Source organism: Octodon degus, unplaced genomic scaffold (assembly GCF_000260255.1).
Source record: "Octodon degus isolate 3935 unplaced genomic scaffold, OctDeg1.0 scaffold00006, whole genome shotgun sequence".
NCBI classification, from domain to species: Eukaryota; Metazoa; Chordata; class Mammalia; order Rodentia; family Octodontidae; genus Octodon; species Octodon degus.
In genome coordinates this window covers 24,699,589-24,724,304 of record NW_004524582.1, presented here as the reverse complement: position 1 = coordinate 24,724,304, position 24,716 = coordinate 24,699,589, and the positions used below count along the sequence as shown (strand labels likewise).

At 37.1% G+C, this 24,716-nt stretch overlaps 1 protein-coding gene across 2 annotated transcripts in view; it reads right to left on the bottom strand.

Annotated features, from left to right (window-relative positions):
• The window catches only part of Rab28 (RAB28, member RAS oncogene family), a 96,714-nt gene that overhangs the window by 12,697 nt on the left and 59,301 nt on the right, over window positions 1-24,716 (bottom strand). For both annotated transcript variants that reach the window (XM_004624561.2, XM_004624560.2), the window contains exon 5: window positions 3,913-4,016. In XM_004624561.2, coding sequence (XP_004624618.1) covers window positions 3,913-4,016 — 104 coding nt within the window. The remainder of the gene's footprint in view (window positions 1-3,912; window positions 4,017-24,716) is intronic.

Here is a 24,716-nt window from a genome sequence, read left to right as displayed (position 1 = left end):
AAAAAAGATGCTGTGTGAGAGACTTGCTAAATCAATTCCACAAAGAGAAATGGGAGTGGGGCACCACAAGGAGTTGCCCAAAGTAGGAGCAGAGTTCTCATGGCAAGGACCGGGAAGCAGAAGACAGGAACAAATGTGGCAGGGAAAGGAGAGGGGTGCTTGAGTAGATGTGTGACAGAGGTATGTGGAAGTTGTCTTTTATTTGTTTCAAATTTCTTACAAAATAAGAAACAAGGTTATGAGCTAAGAAAACAGAAGAGAATGTTTTGAACGTTTGAAGAGAGAAGAGACGCTATAGAACAGTCATGTAGGTAAGGTGGTACGATGAGAGCAAGGACATCCGGCCCAGCTACCACGCAGCAGCAAGGGCCTGCCTAGTGACTATGCGTTTCGTGTGACACCTCTAGCACACCCCTTTTCTTTCCTGCAGTCACATCCATGTGTCCATCTACAGAAGAGTGGAGGCTTGACTCCAAGTAGAATTAAGGTTTGGCCAAGGGAGTCTGACAAAGATAAAGAGAAAAAAAGGAACCCAGAGTACATATATGCCAGTGATTTTGACTGACCATGAGCTTTCCTTAGAATGGAAAATTAAGGCCATCAAAGAAGGTTAAGGATTTCATAAAGATATTAGACTGTGTGTCTCACAGGTCTAGCCAGGTTCTGAAGAATGACTGGGTTAGGACACTCACGGTGTGAGCAGGAAAGACGGAATAGTTGATCGCTATGATCAGGATTCCAACACTACAACAACACAGGGCTGCAGTAATTTGTAATGACACGCACAGGAATGGGTGGCCCAGGTGGAGTGAAGGAAAAATAAAAGGCTAAGATCACTAATAATCAGAGCTTCATAGTATCATAGACAGCTTAGTAAACCAGGGATTTAATCTGCAAGTAATGAAGGGAATTATTCTGGACCTGGAGATCATTCCAAGAACAAATCATTTCATAGTAGTGTCTATACAGAAAATAATTACTCTTTAATGGTGACTCAACACAAGAATACAAAGAATACTTAGCTACACATAAGTTTAAATATTAGACATTGAAATAATCCCAAAATGTAAAAGGCCCCTAGGAAGCTTTGAACATAGAGGCCCAATCAATCTATACAAGACTTTCTTGAGAAACACTAATCGTGTACTTTTATAGAGCTCCAAGGGGCCAAATTAAGTGAGTTTAACCTAAAAACAATTGAAGGACCAGCGAGATAACTCAGAGGATTAAAGCCCCTGCTCAAACAGATGCAGGGCCAGGGGTTTGACCTCCCGCCTATGTGCTGGCCCTGCTCCTGGGTGCACTGAGGCAGCGACTGAGATTGGGCATGGTGGCATGTGCCTGTAATCCCAGGCTGACTGAAAAATAGTAAGAATCACTACAAGTCCAACCTGTGTAGTGAGACCCTGTAGACCCTGTACTAAAAATACATTAAAAAATAATCATTTTTGAAAATTTAAAAAAATAAAAAGTTTAACCTCTTTATATTATTTCATATTTAGTTTAGTCATTTAATCTGTGAATATATTATAAAGGAAAACATTAAATTTTAAACCACAGAAATTTTTCAAATTTCTTTTGGCTAAAAAAAGTAAGAAAATTAGTAGCCATGAGCAAGGACCTAAATTCATTCCTTAGCACCAAAAAACAAAAGAAAAAATTAACAAGTAAGAACAACAACAAAAAGAAACACTGACAAATATATTTATAAAATTATAACAAATGACTGTTATGTCCGCTATAAAAGTGGTCATAGAAAATTTTTAACAGTCAGTGGAAAATTATAAAATATTACTAAGCAGAAAATAAATAGCTAATAAAACTTTTAAAATTTCTATCACAATTATAATCAAAAAATTCAAATTTAAATAATAAAGATTTATTGTTTGTTTGGGTCAACCCCTTTGACAAAGACTTAAAACTAAATAAATAACAGATAATGTCCAAACAGAGACTGTGACCAGGCACAGTGGCACACAGCTGTAACCCTGGCCCTCGGGAGGCTGACCCAAAGAACCACTGTGAGTCTCTGAGCTACAGCCTGGATATGCAGTTAGTTCAAGGCCAGCCTGCACTACATAGAAAAACCCTGTCTTAAAATAAAAAAAAATAAAAAAATAAAGTAATAGGGTGGCAGTCATACAATACTGATGAAACTAGAATTTAGCCTTGCAGATGGTAATTTGGCAATACATTTTAATCCTTGTCAATTTAAGGAAAATAGGCAAAATATCAAAAGCTGTAGACAAAATTTTAAATTAGAACATTACGTATAGAACTCAGAAACAACATTTAGTAACAATTTAAAAATAACTTTCAGTCCAACAATAATTTAACAGATTATCAAATCTAGTGATAATATTAAGTAACATGAACACTTTTCTACCAACAAAAATATTGAATAAATAAGGAAAAATAATAAATCATTTTTGTATTATTATCCTAATATTGTTCAGCAAATATTTATAGTGGTTAAGATATGAGTCCTACAATGTCATCAGTTGGATTTACAAATCCTATCTTCATCATTTATTAGCTATGTAAGTCAGACACTATTACATAATCTCTCCTTAAAACTCATTTATAAAAGAGATAGGGCCAGGGAAATAGCTCAGTAAAATAAGTGCTGCCTGGCAAGCACAGGGTCCTGAGTTCAATCCCTGGTACCACAAAAAATAAAAACTAAAGCAGCATTTATGGTCACGTGTTGTATGGAAGGTTAAGAGTGTGCGTGAAGGGGCAGGCGCAGACCCTCTGCTCGTGTGCATCTCTACGTAAGGAGACACGTGCCACACCGAAGGTGCTCAATGTAGACTCTGGGTATAGGTGCATGTCTGTGTGTATCTCTTTCCTTTTGTTTACAACTGATTCTTTAAAAACCTCAAAGTAGTTCTCCTCAAAAGAAGATAGATTCCAAGCAACCTGACTTTTTTCAGTATGTACTGTACATAGTTAGCAGAGCTCCAGTGAGGGTCAGACATGCACAGCCACCCGTTAGCAGCGCTGCTGACGCCATCAGGTCAGCCTGCTCCCTCCAAGCCAGACACCACATGCCGAGCGAGCTGGGAGGAGGAAGTGCACTAAGTACCTAGAGAGTGCAGCTCTCCGTGCTAAGCAGGGAGTCTGAGGAAGTCAGTCACCCTTGGGGTTGCCACGTACATGAGATTTATCGGTATACTCTTCACTGGTAGTTTCCAAAGACACTACTAATATGCAGAACACGTTCCAGCTAATGCTGGCAACTACTGTTTAATGGTCAGTTAAATCTGTGATAATGGTTGGAAGTGGGGAGGATTTTGAAATAGATGTTTTTAGAAAAACTAGTGAATGAAAGTGAATCCAAGTGTTTCAAGTGAAGATGTCGAGCCATTTCTATCATGCATTCCTGTGTCATGGCAGAAAATTTTGAAGATCAAATAAAATAAAAATAAAATAGAGATAATCATCGGAGTAGAGCATCACAGGCCTTGAGGTAAGTACTCACTACAAGCACCTGGCAAGAAGACGCCCTGCACTGTACTTGTGACATCAGATAGAGAAGATTCAAATGAGGTTATCAATGGTCGTCTCTGGGTTCTGGGATTCTGAGTGACTTACATACTCTTAAATCTTTGCATTTTTAGATTCCTTAATACAAGTATGTCAAATGAATCATAAAAGTAACATAATTAGAATAAGAATATCTGACCTAAGGTTTCTCATGTCTTCAGTAGGAATTCGTTTGCTCCAAAAGTAAGCACACTTTCAGGGAAGAACTCATGTCCAACACTGATTTTCTCCTGCCCGGTCTATTTCTTCCAAATGTAGTCCTTTATTGAGCAGTTTCTCTTTTTACAACACTATAGACTCTATTTTATGTTAGTAAATAAAAGAAACATTACTACAATATATAGTATTCATTAGTTTACTTACAGAGTCTCCTGTCTTGGCTGAGACAAAGTGGCTACTAAAACCGTTTTCCTGGCAAAATCGTGAGTGCTTCTCAGGTTTTACGGTTCGCATATGCTCCAAATCAACTAGAAAAGTGTTAAAAAGAGAACAAAATTCAATATTGGAGTCAATGAAAACATTTTTAACGTGTTTACACTTGACTTACTTTCCAAAATCATACCCTAGTTTAGACACTAGCTGTGTAGTCTTGGACAACTGATTTATTTTTTTATGCCTCAGTTTCTACACTTACAAATTCAGAGAAATAAATGTATCTTCTTTATGTGGAATTCTTTCAGCATTAACCCATACACAGTGCACAATGACTAGGACAAAGCCCTCAAAAGTGTGAGCTCTCGTAGTCTGTATAAATTTAGGTGCAGTGAGGTACTCTGACAGCTACCCAAAATGCATCAATCACAGGGACTAATTTAACAGAAGCGATTCTTCTCCAAACATATTCGGTTTGAAACAGTTTAATTACTTGAATAATTAGGATAATGTAGTAATCTTTATAACTTCACAGCTAATATTCTGCTAAAATGATAAATTTTACATTGTATACTGACACTGATTTGTCTACACCCATGGCTTGACTTCACAAAGGTACAGCTCAGCTGTACTGTTTCCAAATCCAAAGTATCCACTTTGAGAGTCATGGACAAAGTTGAAGAGCTGTAGGTATTTTACAGCGCAGCCCTGAACTCAGGTCCAACGCTGATTTTCTCCTGCCCAGTCTATTTTTTCAAATGTGATCCTTTATTGAGCAGTTTCTCTTTTTATTGCCTACAGACCCTGCTAGGGTGTTGACCCAATGCCGTCAAAGTATAAGGCAAATATATTCACAGGATTTAAGAGCAACTAGGCTCTTTGGGTCAACAGAGGAAAAAAAACCTTAAACTGATTTTCTGAGGAAGGGGCCCAACAAACTTATAAAATCTTGTAAATCTGCAAATCTAGTAAGGTTATATAATAGTAGCAATTGATTATCTCTAAAAAATGCTCTTACACTTTATTAAAGGCTTTGTTTAAAGTTATATTGAGGGCTGGGCAGATGGCTCAGTGGAATAAGCGCTTCTCTGGCAAGCACAAGGGCCTGAGTTCAATCCCTGGTTCCACCAAACAAACGAAACAACAACAAAAAAAGTTACATTGAAAAAAAAAAAAAAAAAAGATCTTTCTCTAGATTTTTTTTATCTCATGGAATTCTTGCACTACACTTATGTTGCTTACCTTGGAAAATTAGGAGGGTTTTTTGGGGGTATTTTTTTTCTTTTTTGTTGTTTTTGTTAAATAATTTTATTGAGAAACAGCACTGAGATAGTTTCAAAACCAATTACTAGCACAGTTTCAATAATTAAGACACTGCATATTGTTGTCTTAGTGGTTATTCATTGTACAAGACGCAGACCTGATATCCTGTCTCAAACACTATTAGAACAAACCTCTCTATTCATCGAATTAAGTGAATGTAGCTGTACATCTATCCTATTTTGAATATACAAATACAAAATGGCTGTTCATTTGTATCCCTTTTTTTGTTTAGTTTTGTCAGAGAAGGGTATTCCATTGTCATTTAAATATTATAGGTGCATGAATTCAGCAAATATTCCTATATAGTTCAGTAGTCCATAATAGTAGTAGGGTTTCTGTAAGACTAGCAATGTCAGAAGTTGTTGACTTGAGCCTTTAATAGCTCAGCATTATTAATATGGCTTTACTTTTTACACTTCGTTTATACTTTTCTGCTGGATGGTTAAGACCAAGATAAAACAAGACCTATATAACAAGAAATGTAACTTTTGTATCTGACAAAGACAGTCAAGTCCCCTCAGGATTTAGCCTGAAACCCTGTACCACAGTTTGCAGATCCTTTGTCAGTGTCAGCCATGTGGAAAAGTCATGGCCATTGCATGACCAATTTGCTCTCTGTGAAAGCCTGAGAGAATGTTTTCTCTCCATGTGACTCTCCTTAGGCACACTCTGCATCGTCGATCACTCTCCTCTGTGGCCCCATAATGTTCTTTTTTCTTTACTGGCCACATACTGCTGTTCCTTGAACATCACTAAGACCTTACTAACAAGAACAGGACAAAAAATGTCCAGATGCCACAAACATCAATCTGTGGAAGACTAAAATACTAAGCTACTAGCACTGACATTTATATATGCAGCTCATCATAATAATGAAACTAAAAATACTTTCCTAATTCAATAAGAACAAGAACAAATCATGTCATTAGGGAAAATTCCCAGTGAAATGTCTCCAAGTAGAAAACCAATGAAGTTGTATCATTTGAAGTTTAGCTGCATTTGTCCTTTCTAGTGGAAGAATCTATCATCACTTTTTCTTTTTTCTCTGCTCTGATTTCTGAACTACCACGTAAGTTCATTCTTATCATCCAGAGATGTACTAGCCAAACAAAAGTGTTTTTGTTTTTGTTTTTTCCTAAAGAAGATAACCACACAAAGAGTAATACTGGTCAAATAATCATTTATTCAGAAAACATTTACAGAGTGTCTCTTATGTCAGGCATTGTAGTGGACAGCAAGAATCTTACCATGCAAAATGTACAACTGAATCCCGCAAAATGTCACCACCCGTATTGTAAACAATAAAGGCCACTAAGAATTATAAAAATTATTTTAAACAGCTGAGATTCTCACAGATGAAATGGCAGGTACTTTTCTAACTGCCCACTAGTATTTTACTAGTTTCCCTCTGTAGTTATTAGAAATCAGCAAGCAACATTTAAGAAAGCTCCATTACTAGACAGTCTGGTCTAAATTGTGTTCCCAAAATTCAACTAAGTCATGGTCTGTTGGAACTTTGCCAGTGAGACAGCATTCAGAAAGAAGTGGGGACTTTAGGAGGTAATCAGGTCATGAGAACTGAGCCTTCATGAAGACCAGAACGCTTGAGGGCTGGACGTCCCTTCTTTTGCCCTTCTGCCATGTGCGGATAGTGTCCTCTACCTTTCTTGCCTTCCCACCTCTGTCATGGGGGACACAGCACTCACAGTGCCATCTGGGAAGCACAGATAGGATCCTGACCGGACACTGGTCCTGCCAGTGCCTTGAAGATGAAATTATGAGGGCCAGCCAAATAGCTCAGCAGAGGGGATGGAGGTTTGATCTCTGGGCCTGCCATGCCAGTCCCACCCCCAGGGCATGCCGAGATAGCAACTGAGACTGGGCATGGCAGTGTGCACCTATAATCCCAGCTCTTGGGAGGCTGTAAAAAGGCAGATTACTATGAGCCCGAGTCCGATCTAGTAGTGAGACCCTGAACACCCTGTAGACCCTTCTCTAGCATAAAAAAATAAAAAGTGAAAAAAAAAATTTAAAAAAAAGATGAAATTACTGTGAGACCTTTACACTGTAAAAACTTCTCTTCTATGTTTCAAAGCATTCTTAAAATTACTGGAAGCAAAGGGCCAGCCTGATAGCTCAGCAAACTAAAGCTCCTGCTTTAAAGTGTGCCCCGCCCCCGGACCATGCTGAGACTGTGATGGAGACTGGGCGAGGTGGCGCACGCCTGTAATCCCAGCACTTGGGAGGCTGAAAACAGGAGGATCACTACAAATCTGATCTACATAGTGAGGCCCTGTAGACCCTGCTAAACACACACACAAAAAAAAAAAAAAAATTACTGAAAGCACCCACGTATCACATGTGTGACAGGACACTGTTACAATGATCTAATTTCCAAGTGTCTTTAAGCTACTTACATCATCTCCACTGGTCTTACATTTTATTTTTATTAAATAGAATTAAGCTTTCTCAATACATGAAAGACAATCACAAAGACTAAAACAGACAAGAGAGGGGAATCTTGGGACTCTTTTTCTAGGAATGTGAAATATATGTACAAATAAAATGCCTCGAAAATAGGCAAAGGACTTATACAGACATTTCTTCCAAGATGACATGTCACCAGAAAAATAGAAATCAAGCCCACAAAGAGAAAGCACACTGAATGGAATGGCTACCATTAGAAACAGTGAAGCAAAACTGTTGACAACAGTGGGCACTGTGGCTACTGGAACCCTCGGGCATTGCAGGTGAAACTGTAAAATGGTACAACCGCTTATAGAAAACAGTAAGGATGATCCTCAAAAATGTCTGAAACAGAACTACCATATGACCCACCAATTTCACTTCTAAGTATACATCCCAAAAAGCTGAAAGTTGCATCTCAAAGAGGTATTTATGCTCCCATCCATGTTCCTAATAACCCAAGACACAATAGTCATGAGGTAAAAGAAACTCGGGTATTCATCGGTGGATGAATAAACACATGTGGAATAGAGATACAATCTATTACAAAACTATTATTACAAACTATTATTCAATCTTAAGCAGGATATCTTGTCTCATACTATAAAATAAATGAACCTTGAGGATATTGCACTATGTGAATAAGCCAATAATCAAAAGACATTAACTATATAATACCAGTTACAAGAGCTAACTAACTAAAGCAATCAAATTTATAGAAAAAGAAAAAAGAAAATGGTGATTACAAGGGGTATGGGAACAGAGAAAAGAGATGTTGCTTAATTGGTAGTTTCAGATTTGCAAGATTAAAAATGTTCTGGAGGTCTGTTTTGAAACAAGAATCTATTACCAATTATGTTATTCACTTAAAATGGTTATGATGGTAAGCTCTGGTATATGTTCTGGATCACACATAAAAACAAACAAACAAACAAAAATAATATCCAAATCTAGAATTTCTGATTATTAGACACTCTAAAATACTTCAGTAGAAAATAAATACGACTCTTTGTATACCCCTCACTCAGCCTCAACAACTTAAAGTCATAACCAGTATTATTTCACCCACATTCTACTCCCAGACTACTTCAAAGACACTTACATTACTTATCACTTTATCCAAAAATATTTCAGTACTATGTATTCTGAAAATATTTTTATTTCATTGAGGTTCACAGCTTTGATTTAGAAGCAGCAAGTCAGAATTCTCTCTAACGCTGTCACTGGCATCTATCATGTGACCCTGCTGACTGCACTGAACACTGAATACTACGTTGATGTGATGCTCCAACGTATTGATATAGGTAACTTCCAGACCAAAATAGCTTTAATTGAGGAAACAGATTTTGATGAGAAACAAATGGTAAATGTTTAATAAACAGTAAATAAGTCTCATTAAAAAACACATTATAGGGCTGGTGAGATGGCTCAGTGGTCTAAAGCACCTACTTAGAACAAGCTCAGCAAAGCACAGGGACCGCGGTTTAATCCCCCAGCACCACATGCCAGCCAGCCCCGCCCCCTGGTGGGCTGAGCTGGCCACACACACACACACACACACACACACACACACACACACATAAATAAATAAAAAATTTAAAAAAAAAACTATATTTAAAAAAATTTTAAAAACACATTATATAAATATTAACACAAAGCATCATTATAATAGAAAAAAATTTATTATTCCAAAAGATGATCTCTATTGCTTATATTTTGGACCTAGAGATGGTAGAGTATATATAACAATTAGCCCCATATGATAAAAAAAGCTTTCTTAGCTTCTCAATTATTTTTATTACAGCAAATAAAGAAGGAACTTGGATTGGATATGGCCAAGGTTCTTCAGTTGCTCACTGGTTCATTTGAGAAGGCTTTTTTTTTTTTTTTGGCTGGCTCAGGCTGCCTTAAGTGCAGGTGTGGTGTGGCATGTGGAGCTGAGGATCAAACCGCAGTCCTGCAAGCCTGATTGGGTTTGTCCAGACAGGCGCTTAATCAACTGAGCTAACCAGCAAGCGCCCCTCACTGGTTCACTTGGAGAGGAAGTAGGCAAGGTAGAGAAGAACCTTCTCCAGAGATACTTGGCTCCCTGCCCTCCAGAGCCTCACCAGAAACTGTTTTCTCATTTTATTAACAACAAGGTATCGTGCTCTTGAAGACTGCTAAGTAGATTTTAAGGTGTTCTCACTATAAGAAAATAGTGAGTCCTCTCATGACCTTAATTACATAGACGGACACCCACTGTTATTATCTAGGGTACCTTGCTAAGTCACTTAAGCTTCCCCCGCTTCAGAATTCTCGTGTTGTCTTAGTAACTCTTTTCTCATTGCTGGGACAAAATACCTGACTCCCAGAATAAAGGAAGGAAAGGTTTATTTACCTCACAGTTTGAAGCAGTTTCAGGCCATACTCAGCTGGCTCCAAGGCAAGGTGGTACATGGCAGAGGGCAGCCGTTCACAGTGGTGGAAAACAGCAAAAGCAGCAAGAGCAAAACGGAGTAGAAAACGCTTATCTCTTTCCCTCCCTTATAGTGTACGCAGGTTGCCCAGACCAGGGCAAGTATAGCACTCACACCTGTAATCCCAGCACTGGCCCATGGATCAACCATGCGCTCTAGAAGTCTGTTCCATGACTGCATGAGGCTTTGCTGGGGGGACACCTAGCCACAAACCATAACACATGTGTAAAATGGGGCACTAACAGATCTACTTCCTAAGACTTTTGCATAGATCAAAATGAGTAGATAACACATGAAACAAAGACGCAATGATGGGCATTTGGACAGGTGCATACTATGCGACGGGGACATAGGCAACATTCGCTCGTACTATGACAGTCTGTCCCTGTGCTCATGTATCAAGTCTTCATCTACCATCTTTTAAGCACTACATTCTGGGAAGGCTAGGAGGAACACATCTTAAAAGGCCTATGCAGTGAAACGCTGAAACCAGCAGATGACGAGACCCTCCGCCAGCTAGCTAAATGGTCAACCTGACTGGATTGAGTCCAAGAGAAACGGTCACATCACAGAGACAAAATGCCCATCTTTTTCATAGCTGAATATGCTGTGAGCAGGGGAGGCTCCTCTGGAGGAGGTGGGTCACTCGGGGCCTGCCTGTGGAGATGTCTCTCACTGCTCTCACCCCTGGGCTGGGCCTCTCTACCACCATGAGGTGAGTAGCTCTGCTCCACCATGCCCTCCATCATGTTGCTGCCTTTGGAGCCAGTCAGTTATGGACTGACACTTCTGAAACCATGTATCAAATTAAACTTCTCCTTTAAGTTTCAGACCTCAGGTATTTCCACCAATGAGAAATCTTATGTGACTAACTGATGTCAGTACACGACAGGAGTATTGACAAAGGAAATTTATAAAGATAAAGCCTCTGGGGATGACAGGAAAGATATACAGAAAGGTAATGATACAACTCTGAAGGGTGAGGAAACAGAGCTAGCCTGTGAGCAGAGAGAGTATACCTTCCTTACACAAAAAGGCCATGTGCAGAAGCACCTAGAAAGGCCTGAGCTGGCGAACGGCCACGCATGAAGCTGGAGTCTGAGAACTAAGAGCTCTGAGCATCAGGAGTCATCTAGGTTGCTGCTCTTTTCATTCACCTCCTACATTCTAGTCCATCTGAGCAAAATATCACTACATCTAAGTGAAATCTTTATGATACATAAATATGTATCAGAATGCCTCCAACTTTTCCATTTGATTCGAAGTACTTCCAATAGACAACTGTTTCCAAATTCATTCAGAGGAAAATTACAAGTGATAAAAAAAGTTACCTTCCTAAAGCCGTTATAGATATCCCATTTTTGTTTATCCATCTTATACACATGGTTATCACTATCAATGCCATGAACTTTAAATAGAAGCACAGGTGGCTTATATTTTCTTCCTCCTGAAAGTCATTACAACCCTACATATTAATCAAGCATAATTTGATTTATACAGATTGCATGGTTGTGAAAATCAGAGACAAAAACAAAGTTCATGTACTTCTTTAAAAGAAATAAAATACCTTAAGATAAATTTAGCAAATATGAAGAGCTATTATATGGCAAATACTGTGTAAAAAGAACAAGCAGGCTGTCCAAATAGCTCAGCGGATTAAAACCCCTGGGGGTTCTATTCTCCGGGCCTGCTATGCCAGCCCCACCCCTGGAGCACGCTGAGACAGCAATTGAGACTGGGCGTGGTGGTGCACACCTGTAATCCCAGCTCTTGGGAGGCTGTAAACAGGCGGATCACTAGAGTCCGATCTAGTAGTGAGACCCTCAACACCCTGTAGCCCCTTCCCTAAAAAAAAAGAGGACAACAAAATAAAAATTATTTCTACTCTCATATTCAAGAGAACAATAAATATATACATAAATGAAGAAATTACAACATTGATAATCTGAAGTGGGGAAGCAAAAAAGGTGACAAGGCAGAGCAACAGACTAGAATGGGTATCATCAGGTACCAAGATAGTAGTTACGACAATTTTATATAGGGAAACTTCTTTGATCTAAGGTCTAAAGTATAAAAATTAACCAAAAAAGAGCTTGAAGGGGAAAAACTTTCTGTCACTGGGACAAAGGAAACAAAAACAGGAAAAAGATGAAGACAACTGAGGAAAACAAAAAAAGCCAACAGGCCAGAATGGGAACCCGCAATGCGATGAGATGAGATGCTATGCAGGTACTACAGTGCAAAGCCCTGAGGAGGTTGTAGTCAGCAGCACACTACTGTCTTTGCATTTTGAAAAGAAAAAAAAAAAAAAATCTGGCTTTTATAAGGAGAAAACATGTTGAACAGCAAAAGGAGAAGCAGACAAATCATGTCAGGAGAATTCTGAAACAGCCCAGCTCTGTTTCAAAATTAACAAAACATCCTGGACATCAAAACAATCTTAGAGGATACATAACCTCTACCCTAATTTCACACACACACACAACACAGAAATTCAGAGTGAGTTGACTAAAATCCCAAAGTCTGTCAGTGGTATCACAATACTGCCCAATTCAAAACAAGTCTTCCAAAGACGGAACTAGCACTAGAGATACTTGCTTAATAGTCTTTTATTGAGAGTTCTAAATAAAATGATGAAAATAAACAACTTCAAATGGTCACTATTATTTTAAAAAGTGAACTGTCAGTATAGCTGGTTAATACTTTGAAGCATTAATAACAAAAAATCATAAAACTGAGCCCATAAGCACAACAGAAGAATATAGATATGATTTGCCTTAGTGCTGGATTTTATAAATTCCTTTACAAAGTACTTGCAGCTGTACACACCAGTTGTGTAACTGCATAATGTTTAAAAATGATCCATCATGATTAGTCCAAATATGACAAGTAAAATTCCCTTAATAATGCATTACATTTGATTTACATGTACTTTTAAAAACGTATGCATCTAACTTTTAAAACACACACTAATGCTAATAAACCAAATATATAACAACTTCATTTTCTTCAGTCTTATTTGTTTGTTGGCATTCAGGATTCCTTTTTTTTCGAACGTCCACTGCATCTACCAAATACAACTACTGATAATGAACAAACAAAACCATTTTAGATACCTAAAATATATCAAATCAGGGCAAATCAGAATAAATTATGTATATATTTAAGTAAAATTCTGAAATTCAGAAACACAGTAGTATCTCTATCACGTTTTGAATATTAATGAGACTTTATGATGCTTCCATTTTCCCAACTATTTATTTTTCAACATGCAATATGAATATATTCAAAATACATACAACATTTTATTCAAACAGAATGTTACTTCATGTTTTCAAAATAAGAAAAATACTATATGATGCTAATTACATTATTAATGTTTATTTTCTGTCCACAGAAAAAAGCATTAAAAGTATAAACAATTTTTGCTCTTCAGTCTATACATAACAACAGGAACAGAACTATTCTCAGTGAAATGATTATAAAAAATGTTGCTGTCTAACTTAAAAGAAGTAAAAGCAAAATATAAATATAGCACTTGTAGAGATTTTCACAGTAATTTTTAGGTTATCAAGGAAACATCTAGAGTGTTGATCTGGTTATACTCAATTCAAACAAACTACTTGTCACATTAACTACCTCCAGGAAGTTACTCCAAACACAAAATAAACTGTTTATGCCCCTACTCAGATAGATAACATGACAGATTGTTATTAGTTGAAGACAGATGAAATACATTAATTTGATTGTGAGCATGTGTTTAATTTTACACTGCCATGGACACACTCTAATGCTGTCTTACTATGATGACATAGTAAATCATGCCATATTAGAAGAATTGCTAATGCAAGAAAATAAAAAAATTACCAGAACTTGACTTTGAATTTGAAGATTCTCAAACCAACCTTGTATAAAAAGGAGCTGCCTGAAAATCACTGCATTCCACAGATTTTTTAAAAAGGTAATATCAAAGTAATTAAAATCTTGTACGAATTTAAGGACCTCAATAGAGCTGGACATTTTCCCTATATACTAGTTTTTGTATTTCTTCTGAAATGCCTTCTCCTGCCTCTTCTCATTTTCCCCAAGGTTTTAAATGTTTATCTTAGAAGCATGTAAGTGCATTCTAAACAAGGACATTTGCCATATCTGCTCCAAACATTTCCGTTAAGATTTTCCTTTTAAGGAAAGAGAAACTGGGATGGGGAAAAAGAGGAAAGTAGGAAAGGAAAAAGAAAAGTAAATATATATACAAACATAAATATATATAAATATATTACTTTTACACATGCATGTAACAGTTAAGATAGCTATACTAATTTCTATTACTTCAATGAAAAGAAAGGTTTGTGTTTACATCACGATTAATTTTTCATGCCTATATCTTGTAATTTAAGCAACTACACTAAAGATAACAATAAGCAAGGTACTAACTAGTTACCATCCCACTAACTCATTTTGAAATTTTTATTGTCTTAATGGTTTTTGCTTGAAGATAAAAAAATTTCCTTCTAAACATTTCATGATACTTTTGAGAAACAATTCAAAAATTGTGTTTTTATAAAGTAAAGTTTTATGAAGTGAAATAATAGGCTTGTTGTTTTCAGTTATGTTTTCTTGGTTCTTTTGTTATATGAAGCTAAAACAAAAACACAAATGAACAACAACAACAAAAAAAGCATAATATAATGACCACTCAAAATTTTTGTATAGAGCCAGTGAGATAGCTCAGTGGACTAAAGCTCCTGCTCAGGCAAGCTTAGGCAAGCACAGGGACTGTAGTTGCAGCCCGGCACCACACACCACGCCAGCCCCGCCCCCAGAGTGGGCTCAGCTGGCTGAATTCGTGCACCTACAATATATGAATGGCAATGGAATATATATCTCTGGCAAAAGTAAACAGAAAAGAGGATATAAATGAAGGACCATTTTGTAGGAAAAAAATATATATGTATATACAAAATAGCATAAATATACAGCTACTTTCCCTTAGTTCAATGAGAAGGTTTTGAACTAATGGTGTTTAGACAAGATATCATGTCTGCATCTTATACTAGGAATAACTACTACAAAGACAGCAATATGCAATGTAGCAATTACTATAACTGTGCTACTAACTTGTTTTGAAACTATCTCATTGCTATGTCCTCAATAAAATTATTAAAATATAAAAAAAGTAAATGAAGGACCATTTTGTAGTGAAAATATATATATATATATATATATATATATACAAAATACTTAGAATAGATACATAGCTACTTTCTCTTAGTTCTATGAGAAGAAAGTCTCAACTAATAGTCTTCAGACAAGGTATCATGTCTGCATCTTGTAGTATGAATAACTACTACAAAGACAATATGCAATGTATTACTTATTGTAACTGTCCTAACCTGTTTTGAAACTGTCTCACTGCTACTTCTTTCTCAATAAAATTAATATAAAAAAAGTTTGTAGATTCTTAAAACACAAAATACCAGTTTTGTCCAAAACAGTATTTATTTTCTGATTTTTACAAGAGTCCTATGCAGGACTGTAAATTACTTTTTCGTACCATAGTGAAAATATATCTCATAGTTGTGAGATATATGACACAAAAACTATACATAAATGGTTCGATGCACTTATAAAAGTTAAAATGGCAAAAGTAAACTACACATGGTAAGGCATACAGAGATAAGGGAAAGCAAGATAAAAGCAAAGATCAAACCAAAAGATAAAGTCCCCTCTGAGAACAGAAAGAAGACGGATAAAGAAATGCACCTTCCAGGCCTCTCTGGAGCGGCCTGGGCCCTACTTCCCAACTTGGGAACAGATCTTTGCACTACACACATATTCCTATTGAAATTACAGTACTATGACATGTCCTTAAAACCTAATTTTTCATCCAATCTTAAAGATTCAACTTTGTTACAGAAATATTCAGAGGTTCCATCATCTGTCCTATGATCACTATTAATCCGCTAATCATCAAGTCATACTTTTTCTCATCTACCTACATATCATGAACCTTGTGGAATTGTATTATTATTATTTATCAGTTGACTCTTTTCTTTTTCTTTTTTTTTTTGAACTTTCTGCAAAGCTTTATTCCAGGGGGGCTCAGTCCTTGGCGGCTGCATTCCTCATGGCAGCCAGCATGTTGCTCGGCTCCTCGTGCTTCCTCTTGGTGCACATTCCCACCATTTTCTTGATGAATTTGAGGGCGCAGTCATCCTTGACACCTTGAGCAGCTCATGGTGAGCCACTCGTAGGGGCAAAGCTGCACACCTCCCAGATCATGTGCCACGTGAAATTGGTGTGTTTGGTGAGGTGTCTGAAACAGCAGCTGTGCCTCAGTTTGCTCACATTCTTGGTCACCCGGGGTCCTTGTTGAGGCCCATGGCCATGGGATAGCGGAGGGCCATGGGATAGCGGAGGGCCATGGCTACTGTTCAATGGTTGCCGTGGCAGAACTATCAGCCAACTCTTCTAGGTCCTCACTATTGCTCTGCTTCTTGGCTTTCACTGGTTTTTGATGTAAGAACTGCCCAAACAACTTGAACTGTGCTTATACTGTACCGTCATCCACATATCCACCAGCCAGCTTACAAGGACTCTGAGTGGAGAATAATGAATCCTCAGAACCCTGCATAGCCCCCAAAGGAGCACCAACACCAACCAGCAACAAGAGGACAGGTGGGAGTGTGTAAGAAGTCACAGGATTTCCCAGCCTTATTTAGCATTAGTTAGATGATCAAAAGTCCTCCTGGGGTGGATAACGTGAAACTATTTTTCCTAAAACCTCAATTATAATGAAATCATGGGTCTTAGTGAGGGCCCAACACTAACAAGAAAAATCTTCATGGCTAGAGACAACTTTTTTTATGCTTTCTATAACATCTGTGCATAAAACAATTATGAGGATGAATATGTGCCCACATACTAAAAGCCTAAAGGAACTGGAAAATTAATAAACTTTCCTTATTTTAATTCATGTTTTGTGCAGAAGTTCATTAGAAAATTTCTGTATAACACATAGGTATACTAACCCAGGTTACTTACACCATTCACACATAGATTTTCATGGGAAAAAAAAAAGTGTATTTGTCCTTCTAGACACTTGAAAACCCTGAAATCTCGCAAAGAACAGAAGCCATAAAAGGACTGCCTGATTAGGTAATTATACTGCGTTTTTTAAACCCTTAATATTTCCGCCCATTTTGTAATTACCAATAATGATCATATATTAAAAATACTGAGGTGGGAAAAAAATACTGAAATGGGAAAGCAATACAACATGACTGAAAATAAAAACAAACAGTAGAAAGTAAACAGAAAATCATCCCAGTAGCAACAGGATTCAAAATACTAATGAACACTCTCTGTTCCAGACACTTTACCTGTATTAAATCATCTGATACTCGCATGTGACAGCAGAGAGAATGCAAGTGCAGAGAAGACAGATGACTTCTGAGACCACACAGCTCGCAAGGGAGAGAGGCAAAAGCCAACCTCCAGGCAGTTAAGCTCCAAAGTCCACAGTCTTAACTGGTGCACCTCTTTTTTATCTACAGTTCACAGGATTGATCCCTGGCACCATATGCTGTGCTGAAGTAACATTCTGTTTAACAAAAAGTCCGATGTATTTTGAATATATTCATAGTGCATGTTGAAGAAGAAATAGTTGGGAAATTTTTCTATACTTCATCTAGAACTGGCATTTCACACAAAATACTGTTCTGTATGTGTCATCCAAATGAACTACAGTTCATTCACCTTGATTGCTTTATGACTTGGTATGGATTTACCACAACCTGTACATCTTTTCTCGCACTTGATGGGTTCTGCAGTTGTTTCCACCTGCTATTTATTATCAACAAGCAAGCTGTGTTCTCAGCACACATCACCTCTTAGTGTGCAGTGGTCTGTCGAAGACACAGCACAGGGCAGAACTGCTGGGTCATGCTACCTGAAGGCTCAACTCTGTAGAATAACACTACATTGTTTTTACTATAATTGTACCAATTTACAATCAATCTAGCAGTGAATATGAGTTTGTCCAGAGTCACATTATGGCTCCATCACTTTTTATTCTTATATTTTTTATTGGATCAATCTAGAAAGCACTGATCATTACCTCAAGGTCTTATTTTGCATTTTCTTTTCATATGTGTTGGGACTATTTGTCCTTCTTTTATGAAATTCCATTTAAGCTTTTTATTTTTAATGAGTTTTTTTTTTTTTTTTTTTAATGTATTTGGAACAGGGTCTCACTATACAGCTTGGATTCACAGTGATCCTCCTGTTTTCAGCCTCCCTAGTGCTGGGATTACAGGTGTGCGCCACCACACCCAGATTCAGCTGCCAGCTCAGCATGCCTGGAGGCAGGGCCAGCGCAGCATGTAGTGCCAGGGATCAAACCCTGGTACCTGAGCTTGCCTAAGCAGGTACATAGTCCATTGAGCTATCTTGTCAGCCCCCCTTTTGCTTGTAGTTTGTAAAAGAAGACTAATCTTTGTCAGCATTTGTGTTACACATACCTTTCTCAGTTCATAGTTTATCTTTTTATTAACTGTTTACTGTGTCACTTCATAGAAATAAATACATTTGTCTTATAAGGTGGATATACTCAACAGTTAAATTTAATAATGAAGCCCTGTTTAAGAAAATTTTCTATACTTCAATGTAGAAATGAAAAATCTTCCTCTTTCTGTATTTCTTCTTCCTCATCCTTCTACTCTGAAAAGTTGTGTTAACACTGCAGCCTTTAATATACTGATTTTTGTGCATAGAGTAATACAGGGATCCATTTCCTTTTTTCTATAAAAATAAACAATCCTAGGATTATGTATTACACACCTTTTTCAGCAAAGACTGCCGTTAATATAATAAAACTCCAGTCACATGAAGATTTATTCCCAGTGCCTCAATCCTGCACCCCAGGTGAATTTCTATTATCTTTATAACAAGCTGGGTACAATGACTTGGTAACTGGCCTGGAAAATACTTCTCATCTTGTATTTCAAGAACACAAGAACTAGTCATGGCCCTGGATGCTTTCACCTATGCCTGAACATTCGATTTGTGCTGACAGGCTCGGTTGGCAGCTCACGGGCTTCGGGATGTGACCGGCCCTGAAGCTCCAACCCTCATCAGTGCACTCTGCCAGTGGTGAGATTATCCAATGACACAGCTGGGAAGTGATAGAGAGAGGAGGTAGGATGAGTTGGAGGGGACAGTCAAGTAGTGTGAGCTTGGATGCCAACTGCTCCTCTCCGGCTCTCTCTGCCCTGTCACACCCTCTGCTTTCAGGTGCCAGAGGGAAACAGCCTGCCTCTGACATGCATTTCCACCATTTGTTCTGTCTCACTCTGGATCTAGATACAGGAGTCAAATGACTATGGATGGAAATCTCTGGAACTGAGAAATATCTGAAATGTTACTTGTGTGTTTGACTGAAATTACTCTAAATCAATAAAGAGAACCAACATCTTCATAGTTGAGTATGGACATATATGCTTGTAATCCCAGCTTGGAAGGCTGAAGCAAGAGGACCTCAAAAAATTTAAGGCTAACCTGGGCTACAAAGTGAGTTCAAGGCCAGCCTAAAATACATGGCAAGTCCTTGTCCCAAAAGCGGGGATGGGGGGTTAAGAGGCTATCTTTATAATATTTAGTGTTTGTATTCTTGAACGTAGTAGCTGCTATTTTTGATTTAGGTATATGTTTCTTTATTTAAAGAATGCAAAATAGTAATTTAAAAACAGCAGCATTAGAAATGATACAAAATTCACTTGACAAGGTAATAGGAATTCAACAATGGCTGCTATATTGCATGATGTCATCTTCAAACTAGTTGTTTAGGTTACCAGATATAAACCTCTAAAATTTTTGCTAAAAAACAAAGCAAAACAAAAGAAATGTTATAAGAAATTAAAAAGGAAAAAAAATTAAGCATTAACTGTTGCTTTCAAAAGACCAGCAGAAATCGGCAGTACAATTATCCAAATTATCCTGCATATATTCATAAACATATCTTTTCCCTTCTTTCTTTTGTCCTTTTCCTCATCCCAGCTTTTCCTTCCCAGGGAACAAATTATTTCCCTTTCACCGTATCTATTATACTTTTCAGGCTATATTTACTCTTTCAGATTCTCATACTAGCAAGACAATATGATGTTTGCACATGTGGGTCTCATTTATTTCACTTACCAATACAGACTCTAGTTGCATCCATTTACTACAAAAGCCAAAAAAATTACCTTTTTATGCCTGAGTAATACTCCATGGTGTAAAAAATACCGTATCTTTTTTATCCATTCCTCAGTTGATGGACTTTTGGGTTGTTTCCAAGTCTTAGCTATGATAAACTGTACAACTAGTTTATAGTAGTAGTATATGTTTAATGCGTGCACATATATCACTGTGGTATGATGATTTCAGTTCTTTTGAAAAAATGAACTGAAAAACTTTCCAACTTAGGATGGGAATAGCTGGGTTAAATGGGACCTCCATTTAACCCAGCTTAAAAAACCCTAGCTTTTTAAGGAATCTCCATACTGATTTTCATAATAGTTGTACCAGTCTGCACTCCCACCAAAAGTAGCTAAGGATTCCTTTTCCCCCACAGACTCTCCAGCATATTATTGGTTGACTTCTTGATGGTGGCCATTCTTTCTGGTAATAGATGGTATCTCAGCATTGTTTTAATTTGCATCTCTTGAATCTCCAATGACGTTGAACATTTTCTCATATATTTATTTGCCATGTGTATCTCTTCATTTGTGAAGTGTACATTCATCTCAGATGCCCATTTTTGGATTGGGTCTTTGAATTTTGGAGGCCTGATTTTTTACAATTCTTTTTATGTCCTAGAAGGAGTTCTCTGATGAACAGTCAGCTATAATTATCTCCCATTTCATGGGTTTTCTTTTTACTCTGTTGGTGACTTCTTTCGATGTGCAGAAACTTTTCAAAAAGATGCAATCCCAATTGTTGATTCTTTGAAGTATTTCCCATGCAGTCTGATTTTTGTTCATGAACTCTTTACCTACCTAAGAATTCCCTTGTCTTTCTTTTCAGTCTGCAGATTGTATTTATCTTTTTCTTGGTGTTATACCTAGGGCCTTAGGAATACTGTTGAAGATGAATGGTAAAAGTGAATTTCCCTGCCTTATAAAGCATTAATTCTCCCATCATTAAGTATGGTAACTCCAGGGTTTTCAGAAGGCTACTTATTGAGCTGAAGTTGTTTTTCATTCCTAGTTTGCAAAGAGCTGAAGAGATGTTAAATTTTATCAAATGCTCTTGTGCATTTACTGAGATCACAGTATGGATATTTTTCTTTAGCCTCTGCATAGGATAAGTTATACTAACTGATTTCAAATATGAAACTAATGTTTCACTCCCAAGATAAATCCACTTGGCCATGATATAATATTCTTTGAAAATATTGTTGTACTCAATTTGCCAACACCTTGTTGAGAATTTCTTACTCATGAGAGAAACTATTCCTTAGTATCCATCTAGTTTTCATATCAGACTGTCACTTTAGAATTATGAGCTGGAGACCCAGGGATGTTGGTACATCCTTGGAATGAATCTCAAATTTGGAGATGCTGGACAGGTGGACCACAAGTTCTGGTCCCTCCTGGGCACATTAGCAACTTACCAAGACCCTGCCTTAAAATAAAAAAAAAATAAAAAAAAATAAAAAAAGGATTTGATTTGTAGCTCAGTATGAAGACCTTGGGTTCTATTCCCAGTAATGAAAATTTGTACATACATACATAAGAGTTGGTATATATTCTATCGTTTTTGGTCCTCTGGAAGAGCTTGAGTTAAATTGCTATTATTTCTTTGCTAAATTCTGCTAGAATATGCCTACTTAAACTTTACAGAAATGTTTAAATTTTTGAATTTTATTTTTTATAAATATAGAAGTACTAGGGGCCGGGGAGATGGCTCAGTGGAATAAACACTTCCCTGGCAAGTGCAAGGGCCTGAGTTCAATCCCCGGTTCCAAAAAAAAAAAAAAAAAATTGTGTTTAAAAAGGGGCTGGTGAGATGGCTCAGTAGTCTAAAGCACCTACTTAGAACAAGCTTAGCAAGGCACAGGGACCGGTTCAATCCCCAGCACCACATGCCAGCCAGCCCGCCCCCTGGTGGGCTGAGCTGGCCACACACACACACACACACACACACACACACACACACAAATTGAAAAAAAATATATATATAGAAGTACTTCAAAATTATCACCAATTTCTTGAATAAGCTTTTGTAGTTTTGTCTTCAAAAGAAGTTGCTCATGTAATCTAAACTGTTTAATTACTGGAGAAATTTTTTCATATTTCAATATTCTCCTTAATGCTTAAAGGATTTATAATAATTTCTCATCTTTCACTCCTGATTAACATAATTTATATAGTTTCCTTTTTTTTCATTGGCCAGGAGCTTATTGTTTTTACTAATCACGCCAATATATTAGCTGTTAGCTTCCCTGATTTCACTTTATTTTTAAATTCTGTACCTTGTTTTGTGTTTCTTGAGACAGAGTCATGCTAAGCAATCCAGGTTGGCCTTGAACTCTTCCACGCAACTGCTCCTTCTCACTGTCTCTTTAAGAACACTCCTGCCCATCCCTTAACTCTGCATGTGACCTCTGCAGCACAATCTTCCAAGACCACCATTTCCCGCGAGCCTCTGCACCGTGTCCATCGCTGCAGGACAGCACTGTCCTGCAGTCTCTCCTACCCCTGTGCTTGGTAAGCAAGAGGCATCATGAATAAATAAATGAGTCCAAAAATATGTAAAAGATAAGAGGAAACTGTGTGCAAATATTTACAAGACATGAGTCCATTGCTAGGTTCAATAAAACCAGTATCACTTTTGTCAACTATAAAATGCTAGATCTGAGTACTAGGCTATAATGTAACAAACATTTAGAAGATAGTGGCAGCCTAACATATAGTAAGCCAAGAAATAAAAAGACTACTTCAACAACAACAAAAAAATGTTTCCTCTAGAAAAAATAGATGTGCTTAAGGAAAAGGCACAATGTAAATTCTAACATATTGCATTTTGAAAGGAGAAAAATCTATTCTTGAATGAATCTAAGATTAAATACAAAATGTAATCAATACTCACCAATTCTTAGAGAACTACACAATAATGATCAGCAAACTTCAGTGCTTAAAAGGGAGAGATCCTCCAGAGAGAATTTAATTTCATACTGCAAAAATATTCTCCACTGCAAAGAATTGAGTTCATAGTCCCAATGTATTAGCATATCAAATTATAACTCTATGGATATAAATGGCACTGGTGGGGAAGAGGCTGGAGTAAGTAAAGAAACAAAATTATACCAACTAACTTTGGCATTCAGTTTTAAACCAACAAGTACTTTGTTTTTAGAAACTAAAATGGATGAGTTCAGCTGATAAGTTTTAACAATACCCACCTATTTTTGCTTATTTTCAGACACCTGCCATTCTGTTGTGTTTTTCTTACAACTAAACTGACCACTCTATACTTTTTGGTTAATCCTAAATTACATAAAATTCTAAAATAGGATTTCAGAATCACTGCTGAGGATTGTTTTTACACTCCACATTCAGGTATTCATTTTCACAAGATTTAGCATTTTTGTGTGGAATGTCTCTGTGTCCCAGTGAGAAGTCAGGGCCCTGTTTGGAGAGTAAATGGCTTGTGGTAGAAGACTGAAGTGTTCTGCTTGGTAGCAGACAAATTCCCGGCCTAAGAATATCTGACTGAAACCAGCAGTCCTCCCTTCACTGGGATGTGTTACTGGATAATACATGTTAAACTTCGAAATACATTCTAATATATCACATGGTACTTCTTATTCAAAATAAAAGCATAGCTCATGGACATAATATGGTCTATAAGGCTGAGCCAATACACATGAGTTTACAACTAAAGAATAAAAAAAAAAAAGTGGCAGCCTATGGGGAACATATAATGCGTTAAAGACACTACTAAAAACTCAGCTCTGCGAACAGGCAGCTGCCCTGTATAAATGTAATGTACTGTCATATAATACACTTCTTTTGCTATTAAAAATTTTTAAAGACAACGTAAAATTCATAAATTCAAAATGAATACAGTACTCATGGAAGAGCAATGAAAAGACAGCTTCTGAAGTCTGATTCCAAATTTTTCAGAATATTCACTATGTGAGAACAGCGGAAGATTACATTATAGGAATTTAGAACAAATAAGCACCACAGCTTTTCAGATTATAGCACTGACAAGAATTTTCCACTTCTTGGCAGCCAATTCTCCCACTTTCTCAGTTTACTGAAATCTATTATTCTTTGTTTCACTCCTGATTCATTTTTCCTTGTGAGACATTGTAACAGTCACTAAGTTGAGAAATGATCACAAACAGAAAATGAGTAAGCTAGAAGAAATATCATCAATGGACATTTTTGGTAGCTCTTCAAAGCAAATCCTTTTAAAAAAAAATTTCATAACAAGAAAAAACAGAAGAACTAAAAACATTAACTGAAAAAATGCATGTGGAAAAAGACTGAAAGAACA